This window comes from Xenopus tropicalis, chromosome 1 (assembly GCF_000004195.4).
Source record: "Xenopus tropicalis strain Nigerian chromosome 1, UCB_Xtro_10.0, whole genome shotgun sequence".
Classification (NCBI taxonomy): Eukaryota; Metazoa; Chordata; class Amphibia; order Anura; family Pipidae; genus Xenopus; species Xenopus tropicalis.
In genome coordinates, this window is record NC_030677.2 from 140,135,743 (window position 1) to 140,146,233 (window position 10,491).

The 10,491-nt window shown below is 41.7% G+C and overlaps 1 protein-coding gene across 1 annotated transcript; it reads left to right on the forward strand.

Annotated features, from left to right (window-relative positions):
* The first annotated feature begins 2,783 nt into the window (after positions 1-2,783).
* Positions 2,784-8,393, forward strand: rem2 (RAS (RAD and GEM)-like GTP binding 2). The gene is made up of 5 exons (XM_002941509.5): positions 2,784-3,021; positions 6,027-6,353; positions 6,445-6,518; positions 6,664-6,871; positions 7,467-8,393. The coding sequence occupies exons 2-5, from the start codon at positions 6,035-6,037 to the stop codon at positions 7,742-7,744; spliced, it is 879 nt and encodes a 292-aa protein (XP_002941555.1). The 5' UTR covers positions 2,784-3,021; positions 6,027-6,034; the 3' UTR covers positions 7,745-8,393.
* The last annotated feature ends 2,098 nt before the right edge of the window (positions 8,394-10,491 follow it).

The following is a 10,491-nucleotide window of genomic DNA, read 5'->3' on the forward strand; positions in this document are numbered from 1 at the left end:
CAGTTTTTGATGTCTGGTTATGAGTTTATAGGGCTGTTTTCTGATCCACTGTCCATAAACACATTTTGAGTTTCTGTTCTGACAGTCGCCCTTAAATAATCCATTCAGAGCTCCTGGCATTCAGAGAGCTTCATAAATGAGCAAAGCCTGGCATTGCATGACACATAAGACACTTGCTAGTGCATCTGTTTTGGTCTGAGTGGGTTGCATCCTTACCAGCATGTGTGGAGAAGCCTGAAGCTTCTGGTGCTGTATCATTCAATCTGTGTCTCTAGTTATTTTTGGATGAGATTTACAAGGGAAGCTGGTTAGAAAAAGATGTCTGTCAATTTCAGTCCCTTCATAACTTTCTGATCCAAGAAAGGCAATGAAGCAGAGCTGAGCCAAGGTGCTTTGGCGCTCAAGATAGAGGTGACAACTTACTCCCCTTGTCGGTGGACTACACCATTACCCCCTTTTTAGAATACATAGCAATGGACACAAGCCAGCTGATGCAGGAAGTATGAGAAGAGACAAGTATTATGATTAGCCCCTTAATAGCATGTTACTTTGTATACCACAATAAATAGATTTTCTGGAAATGTGCCTCCCCTTTTTCAATTGTTCCCAGGTGACTGCAGCCTACCTGCAAACTAATAGACACTGGAATACAGATTAGTTATTATGGATTTTGCTATAACAGTGCTTTGAATTATTCATGCCATATATATATATGGAGCCTGATGGAGGGCTGACGGAATGCTAAAATGTTGCCATTTAAGGGCACAATTTGAATAAATCACTTTTTGATATTATAGGGCAAGACACATGGAGCTACTTGTCACAGCTACAAAATAGACAATGCTGATCAATAACTGATGATTGTCTCTACATATGCTTTATCAGAGGTAGTTCTCAGTATTGTCTATGGCAGGTTAATTTCTGGTGTAGCTGCTACTAAGTAGTTCTATGTGTCTTCCCCCTAAATGCAGTCAAAAGCTTAATCTCCACATTCACAAGAGTTTAGCTCAACTGATTTCCTGCATACTGAGGTGACATGCAAACGAGCATGGAATAAAAGCAAAGCCACTACATTATTGTGCAATACTCACACATGCCAGAAATACTACCCTAAATGCCAGGTAGGTGTGTGAGATGGGCTTGCTCTGTATTAATAACCATTCACAAACCCAGTAATAAAAAATACTTTTTTTTTTAAAGTAGACATATAGGATGAGCAAAAAAAAAAAATCTAATCTTGTAGGCAATTATGAATAATATATGGTGCTGGTTTCACCTTGGTCTAAAAATGAATACTATCTGTTAAAATCACCCCTATAGAGCCTCTCTTGTCCCTGTCTGTGTTTCAAATGAGGGTTGGGTGTGTCCTAACAGTCCTTGTGAGAGAACAGTAGAAGTGGGATAGCCAATCACAACCCTGCAGTCCCACAAGCAAAGACATGCTTCAGGTCCCTATCAGGTCAGCCTAGCTGCTGATTGGTTCCAATCCTATAGTATAGTGTGCTGAGTGCTCTGTCCCCACAGCACAGCCTGGGAAAGGAGGCAGCAGGAAGTGGAACAGATGGGAGGGACTGTGGGATTTTTTAATACATTTTCAATAAATCACCCCAAAACACTACTTTTTAAAGCATATTCCTGCAGATGCTGATGAGTACAATTCATTGGCACAATATTTTTTTTTTTCACACAGTATGTCCCCTTTAATAGGAGAGATCTTCATTCACAACATCTGGATCAGAAGTGTTACTTTTATATATCCAGCTATATTTTGTCCATGCAAAATTGTGGCCTATTACACCCTCTGCTGGGTGTTAGTTCCTGGTTAAATAACATAAAAAATGATCAAGTTCTAATTTACAGAACTTATCCTAACACCCTGCAAACTTTCATTGGTATAGCAGAATAAAAATTCATAACCAACAAAGCATAATCTAGGTAAGCACCACAGGTTATGATTCTTCCAGTGTGGCTGCCAAAATAGTGATGGGAAGGTGACATAAAAATCTGATTATGTAAAATATTTTTTTTATTTTTTAATGTGTTTTTATAGATATGATTTAGAGGTAAATGATCCTTATTTAAAACATGAGATCTATATCTTCTTCTCACATCATGTTCTTACAGTGTAAACACCCTTGCCCCCCCACTCACACTCCTGAGGGAATTTGAGCTTACTTCACCACTTTAGGACTCCTAGGAGCAAGAGAATGTTCTAGTACCTCTGGGATACCTCCTCTCTAAACACTGCTGCTCAGCCATACTAATCTCTGTAGTTTAGGTAACAGCAAACTGGCTGACGAGTGGCTAATAAGGCCACTCTTTCCATTGTTAAATTCATATATAATTTGGAGTGCGGTGAGGCAGTTTTACAGAGCACACATACCCTATAACCCTAGGGAATATGATCTACAGTCCGTGAATGTAATTCTCCATCTTGCCATCATGTCTCTGCTCTGGAAACGTAATTAAGTGAAATAGGTAGGGAGTTTGGAGCGAATGTGGGAGGCGGAAGGATTCTAGTGCTGAGCAGTGAATCACCTTGTTGCTGAGGTATTAATATTGCAGTGTTCTAATTTAGCAACATCATAAGGGAAGGCGCAGCTGTGTGTGGGGTTGCCCATGTTCTTGCACTGGGGCCACCTGCACCCACGGGCACAGCTGGGGGCTGAGAGGGAAGCGCACGGTCACATTAGGCAAGTGGAGGGGTGTTACAAGGGGGCCAGACGCTTTACCGTCACGTCTCCTCCTATAAGGGAATCCCAGTGACCTCACTCCTCTGCTTTTCATATATTGTACCAGCAGAGGGAGGGACTCCCCTGCCCACACTGCGCGCTGTGGGGCTTGTTTAAAAGCGAAGGGAGGCGCAGAGCAGATGGGATTTAGCGTCTGTCGCACGAACAGGGAGACACGGGTAGGGAAGTGATATCCAGTGAGGTGCTGGGCACAGAGCTGGGCACAAGGGGCATAAGCACAGGAACAACTGACTGCCACAACCAGTGACACCGACACGGGCAGCTACAGGTAGGTGCCACACAGGGAACCCCAGTCACACAGTGAGGGGAGATGTGTTGGGGCTCACACAGGCTGCATATTTTCCATTGGAAATATCTCTCCTCTGTGTGCTTTAGTCACAGGGAGCCTCATATATGTATGAGAGGAGTTCAAAAGTGGGAGGATTCTGTATACTTTAGATACATGTATAAATGATGTATAAATAGATGTATAAAGATATATTTCATATATATATATATATAAAGTATTTTCTATACACATGTATAAATATAGTATAAGTTTTATTATGCAGAATTCAGCATGTAACAGCAAAGATGGCTGAGTTGTGGGTGCCAGTCAGTACCCTTACCTGAGGAACTGTCTGTGTGTGGCAGCAGCACATTCCCTCCCTCACATAACATGGGATGCTGAGCACCATGGGGTCACAAGCCCAGGCGTAAGTGGGAGAACAAATCTGCAAGAAAGATTCATGTACTGCACATTTATTATATCAGTGCTGCGCAGAGCTGAGGCACGGAAATGGTTAATTACAGGTTTACCAGTTTATGGCAGGAAAGAGGTTAAAATAAATGCCCCACAATTTGTTTATGATAAATCAGTGCTGTCAGGAACTGTAGCCTGGAAGTGGTTAATCATTGCCTTGATCTACAGATATCTGGCAAGGAGTTGATGATCATTGTCTCTAGCAAAGAAGTGGTTAACTCGTTTCATAACGATTTGGACCCTATTATTATAACCCTTATATGTTCAATTATTGTAAGCCCCCTGTTTGTTTTAAAATATTATAAAGTGCTGCACAACTTGCTGGAGGTATATTAATAATGATGATGATAAATGTGGTCAATCCCTGCTCCACAGATTTCTGGGGGGCTGGTCTCCAAACCCTCTGCAAGTGTCCATTTCCAACCTGGCCACTGTCTTCAAGGAGTTTGTATGTTCTCTGTGAGTGGATTTCTTCCGGGTACAAAACATGTTGGCACTATATAAATAATTCACAATAATGATCAGTGCTCTACAAATCTTTGCTGCGCCATATATATTTATAGCAAAGAATGGGTGAATTAAGTGATGAATAGATGCCCTGCAGCAGGAAGCATGGAATTGCAGGACATTGGTCACGGTGCTCTAGCACAGAATTGGTTAATAGGTGCTATTTAGATCTGTGGTGCCGACTGCAGACCTCTAAGCAGTGAAGTAATTGAACACATCAGTTAGCGGATCTCTGGCAGTTCAATAGTTAATCGTGTCTTCTATAAGTTTGGCTGGCAAAAATGTGTTACTCTGTGTTACTCTGGCAGCCAGTGTGTGAGACATTAGCCAGGTCTCCTGAGAAATGGGAAGTCTGAGTCTGCTCCTTCACAGCACCCCATTTCAGTTGGGAGATAATGATCCACTCCCTGTGTTTCTGAGACCTCGTTTGAAGTGAAAAGCTATTAGGTTTAAAAAATAAAATGCAGGACTGAATCATTATGGCCCGTATGACGCAAGAATACTTGACATCTTTGGGGGCAAAAGAGATTAATAATATAGGGGTGATGCGCAGTCAGACAGGGACAAGTGTACAAAGTGTGGGTGAATACATTCAGTAATAACCCAGTAATGATGAATCATATTGGGAGCAAAGGTGCTGTATAAGCAATTATCTGTGCTGGGTACCATGCATTTTGTTCCCACATATACATGATAGGGCTCTAAGGAGGGAATTGATAAAAATGCAGCAATTATCTAGGCATAAATTATTTGAAAAAAGACCCTCAAGGTGTGGACTTTTCTTAATAGAATTAGTAGATGGAGGGGGGAGGGATAATCTGAGTTTGTCCTGTTTACTGATCAGAGATCATCCAGGATTATGAAGCAGGGAGAGGTGTGATTATATAATACTATGTGGCTGATTTGATTAGAAAAGGGAAGACTGGCATTGCATAATAAGGGGCCATACCCTTAATAAGAGGAAACAAAATACATAAATAAGCAGAATTCAGCCCCTTGAAACAGATGGCAGGGACAACAATGAGACTTTCATTAACATCTTGATGCATTCACATATTTAGCAACACAAAAATAAACATAGTGGGAGATAGCTGCTATACCGGAGCACCGGAATGTTGCCAATATTTTAGTAAATATACTCCACAATATAACATATGGAAGTATTGCATTCTAATGTTCAGCGCCCACCTGATGCAGGGAGGCACAATTTGGATACAGAGATTTGCAGCATTTAACACACCCCCGGGAACAGCAACAAGCTGCACATTGCAATGTATCGAGCCAATGTACAGTGCCAGTAGCCGATAATAGTACTGGCAGCTCAGTATTTCCCCAGCAACGTGTAACTTCAGAGCCCCTGGGGGTCATTAATAATGTCAGTGTATTGCTGGGTGCACTAGTGGGTGTCTGAGCTGGCTGTGCATTATAAAGGCTAGTGGGGTACTGGACCATTGGACCTGATGTCTACTATAAACACGACCATGAAGGGGTTACAGAAGTCTTTACCAGGCTACAAAGGACCACATGTGTATTACTTGTACAGGGCAACAGATGGCCAGGAAGGTTACTAATGGCAACCCCGGTGAAGTGTAATGCTCTATTGCACTGTATTTGCTATTGTTCTTTATTATTTTTGTAATTTATTTAGCATTTTCCAAATATGCAAAATAAAAAAACAAGATTCAGGGTGGATGAATTTACTAACAAGTGAAAAAGTAAGAAAGCATAACAAAGAAGCACTAGGTATGTAACTCTTGTAAGCTCTATCTAATAAGGGCACACAGGGATTTGTGACTGTTTCTTTGTTCAGGCGAAAAAAAATTGGTGATCGAAAGCTTCAATCTAATTGCCAAAATAAGTAGTTCTGAGTAACAGTCCAATTGTCACTGCCAGGTCAGTCATAGGAAGAGTGTTTCTTATATATCTGTAAAGCAATGACAAGCAGTCTGCAGTCTGACTTAATTTACTGTAAAGCATACCATATACAAAGAGCATCACTATCTCTGATTTGTGTATTCCTGCAGAATCTACTATGACGTTAAACAAGAAAGAAAAATTGGGAGGGTTGCAGCAGCACCGGGGGAGTCTCCCCCTTTCCTCAGGACCTCGCAGACGGGGCAGTATGCCCTTGCCTTACAAGCACCAGCTGAGACGCACACAAGCAGTAGATGAGCTGGACTGGCCAAGTGTCCATTCTGGGTCATCAGACTCCATCAGGTCGTCAGAAAGTAGCCCAGACACTGGGGTCTACAAAGTAATGCTTCTGGGCGACAGTGGGGTGGGAAAATCAACCCTTGCTGGCATATTTGGTGGAGTGGAGGACACTTTTCCCCATGGATCAGAACATCCAGGTAACTTTATGAGTATGAGTGAAGTAAGTTATGTAAAGAGTTGAGAAATTTGTTTCAGTTGAATCTCACCACACCATTCTGTTTCTTACAGAGGACACTTATGAAAGGAATTTGCTTGTGGACGGAGAGAAGACTACATTAATTGTTTATGACATATGGGAAGAGGTGAGATGATAAATGTAAGACATTTCACGTCATATCATTAATATCACATACCAAAAAGGGAGCTTAAATACCATTTTCTCACTTACCTATACATTACCCATTTGCTAAGCAGATGGTAACAGTGACCCGTATGCCTACCTTTCAGGCTGGTTCACAGAGTTGGATGCAGGACAGTTGTCTTCAGATGGGGGATGCATTCCTTCTCATCTTCTCAGTGACAGATCGTAGCACTTTCCAGCGCCTTCCTAGTCTCCTTCTCCAATTGCGCACAGCTCGTCCTCATCGCCACATTCCCATCATCCTTGTTGGCAATAAAGGTGACCTGGTCCGCTCAAGAGAGGTCAACATGGAAGGTATAGCCACTTATGGGTGGGATCTCTTTTTTATAGTCTTTTACTATTGGGGACTGAGCAATGATGTATAATTATTTGAAGTCATTACTGCAACCTTACTACCAAATTATATACTCCACATCTGAGACCCTGATTATGTGACTAGGTAAGTCTGTTGGGATAATATATACAAAAAGAAACAGGATTATCTGAATAGAAAGGTTATAATGTTAATATATGGACAATTATTTACCTTGAGCTTTTTGAATAAGTCTCAGTCTTCTGAATTAGCAATAGCAATTTTTTGGGAGAGTATGGATTTCTACAGATTCATGGAAAAAACAGAATTCACCCAATGTCCCCCAAAATGCATAATATTTAGCAAAGCAAACCAGTTTTGTAATAAAACCGATTTACACTTCTACAGTTGCACTGGGAAGGATAAACCAATATCTAAATATCCTTCCTATACTACATTCAGATCACATTGACCCCCAGTCCCACCTGAAACCTGTTAATTCCATCACTGTAGGCTTTGACACTTTGAAGACAATGGAATGTGGTCTGTGAAGAGGCGATATTTCTCTTAGAGGGGGATGTATTTTATTTTTTTCAGAGGGCCGCTCTTTGGCTGGTATGTTGAACTGCAAATACACAGAGATATCAGCTGCACTACACCACAACACCCACGAGTTGCTTGAAGGGGTGGTAAGACAGATCCGCCTGCGGAAGGACGAAGGAGAACACAGTTTGCAGACCCCCATCCTGCTGACTCCGGGCCGCAGAGAGAGTCTGACCAAAAGAGCACGCCGCCTTCTGCAGGGCTTGATGGGAAAGCACCGTGGCTTCTTCAAGCAAAGATCGAAGTCTTGTCATGACCTTTCGGTACTGTGAAAAACTGACTGGCCACATGCACAATTGAAGCAACATAGTGATCATGTGAAAAAAAAAAAGAATCGTGTTACGCCAAAGAAGGTGCTGACTGATAGGACTTCATGCTGAGACTCTGACTAACCCCATCAGTCATGGTAGCTACAGACAGATCATCTGTGACCAAATGGCATTGCTTTGGTAGGCACAGGGGGTTAGATGTGTGTTAGAGTCAGTAAATGTAATGAGCCCGCTCATTCCAGAAAGGGTTACTGGCTGTCAGCATCAGTGTTTTGAACCATGTAACATCAATCACTGGCCTCTCAGCAACCATGTTAATACTATACTTTAAGTACTTCAGACTGTCATTGCACATTTTCTAGATCTCATTTATACAGAATGTTGTTATAGTGCTGAACACATCACATCTTATACAGACCCTTCAATTAAGTTTTGTGTCAGTATTGCAAGGTAATTTTGTGTGGCAACAACTGGGCAGCAGTGCTAACATGTAACTCATGGCAAATGTGCCACATTCTTTTAGAACCCTAGGTAATGGGGGTGACCACTGTGGCCCTTGCATGTGGAGGGTTTGGGCAAGCAGGCTGCTGCAGGTTGTTTTGAAGAAGAGAAATATTATGACAACAAAAGGAATAAACTAGTTTTTTTGTAAGCCATTTGAGTCGTGTGCAGAAGGGCAATGAATACTCTGGGCTTCAGGGGGAGAGGGATAGGGACAGAGTAACTAAAATTCTGCATATGTGAAAAAGACCCAACAGGCTATCGAAAATCAATGCTTCAGACACACATTTCTATATGTCACATGAATTAGGAGGGGTTGCTATGTGTTTCAGTTCATATTTTCTCCAGATACCTTTATCCCTCCCCTCAAAACAATCTCTCTAAGTCCCGACCTTAAAAGGAGATATTCATCAGAACAGCTTCAGTTGTCATGGAAACCACAAGCCCACCATCTTGCACTGCTCCCCTGGATCTGGGGGAGCTGTTTCCATAGAAACTCATGCAAGGTACAGCCTCCCCCCTCCCCTTCCATATCACAGCACAGGCTATTGTGATTGGAGCAGGAGGAACATAAAGAACCAAATGTTCCTGAAACCAGTTTTCTCAAGGCTCTGCTTAGCGAGTGCATAACAATATCTTCAGCTCACTTGGGATTTGTACTTGACAAGTTAAGAAGGATGATCAAGTGATTATTGGCAGGAACATTTGAGACAATAGGCAGATAAGGCACGCAAGCACATTCTTTTCCTTTATTGCAGAATGCATATGAAAAAAATACATTCACAGATGTATCTGGGCTGCAGTACAACACTAAGCATTCTACATTATAGGGAGTATACAGAATAGGTAGTGCCAATTGGGCAGTTTTATTTAGGTCACAAGGTGGAACCACTACCCCATTCCTCCTAACTGGTTATTGTCCCATAATTGACTTAGGTATGTGCTGTTGCCATTATTTATCCTTTAGGGCAGTGACACACGGGGAGATAAGTAACCTGCGACAACGGAGATTTGTTGCGGCGCGACTCATCTCCCCGTGTACCCCTGCCCTTAAAGGAGAATGCAAGTCAAAATGTAAAAAGCATTCTGCCCAATAGTCCTCCTATTGTTTAGTAAAAACGCCACACTTTTGGCTCACCTAATCAAATATTTACTCAGTCACACTTCACATTTTCTAGAACAGGCAGCCATCTCTAAAAAGGTATTCTCCCTTCCTTTCCCTCCTTGCTTCATACTGCACATGTGTTTCATCAATATCTGGATGCAGTGTAGCTATGGCTATCAGAGTATACTGGGAGCTCCGCATTTGCTGAATAAACTCAGATTACAAATCACCTATCTTCTACATTTAGCTTGCAGTATATATCATTAATTATGACTGTACTCAGTATGAATTTCTTGTAGGCCGGTGTGACATTTTAGCTTAGTAACTCTATAAAGAGGCAAGATGGACATACTTGGGGCAGACATCAGCAGGGGAGAGGTAGGACTGTTTGCAATCCAAAGTGATTTGGGGGCAAGTTTTGGTTGAATAAAAACAAGATTTACTACCAAATAAAGCCTCATGTAAGATGATAGTGTGCATAGAGGCTGCCTAATAGCCAATCTTAGCCCTTATTTGGCACCTCCATGAACTTTTATGGTGCTTGTGTTGCTCTCCAAGTCTTTTTTACATTTGACTGTGGCTCATGAGTAAGAAAGGTTGGGGATCCAACAACTGTTTATATTGGGGGTATTTACTGAATGAAATAAGCTATCCCCTACAGAAACACTTCGGGAAGGGAATGACTGGTTATTGGGCTCCACAAAAAGATCTTTGGGCCCCTAAAAACATGCAATTTATGGAAAAATGTTACTTTTGTAGAAGCTTATGTAACTTGTGTATCAAGCAATAGCAGTATGATGGGGTAGGCAGGTAGGATTTAAACTTAGGGAAACTCCATTGCTCACCAGTGAACTGGCTGACTTATTTGCGCATTAATGAACAGAACTATTTATGTCAACTAGTTATTATAGACTAAACATCACCTGTTTTGGGATCTATTTAGTGAATGTGTTTTAGCTCTCTTGAACATGAACTGTTGAATCAGTGGAATGGATGGTTACAGGGTTTCTAAACTTTGGGAACAAGACATTTTCAGTAAAAATGTATCTGCTTATTACTCCCACTGGGCTACAGAACCTGTAACCCCCAGTTGCAGGGTTTGTTTCAAGCCTGCTTATCAGTAAAATAATTGGTGAGTTAGTAT

Bases quoted from the DNA above. Each gene is read 5' to 3' on its own strand.
- rem2 (XM_002941509.5), top strand. From the start codon at position 6,035: ATGACGTTAAACAAGAAAGAAAAATTGGGAGGGTTGCAGCAGCACCGG. The intron at 6,354-6,444 runs GTAACTTTATGA...TGTTTCTTACAG, and splicing joins CCATGGATCAGAACATCCAG to AGGACACTTATGAAAGGAAT. The intron at 6,519-6,663 runs GTGAGATGATAA...CCTACCTTTCAG, and splicing joins TTTATGACATATGGGAAGAG to GCTGGTTCACAGAGTTGGAT.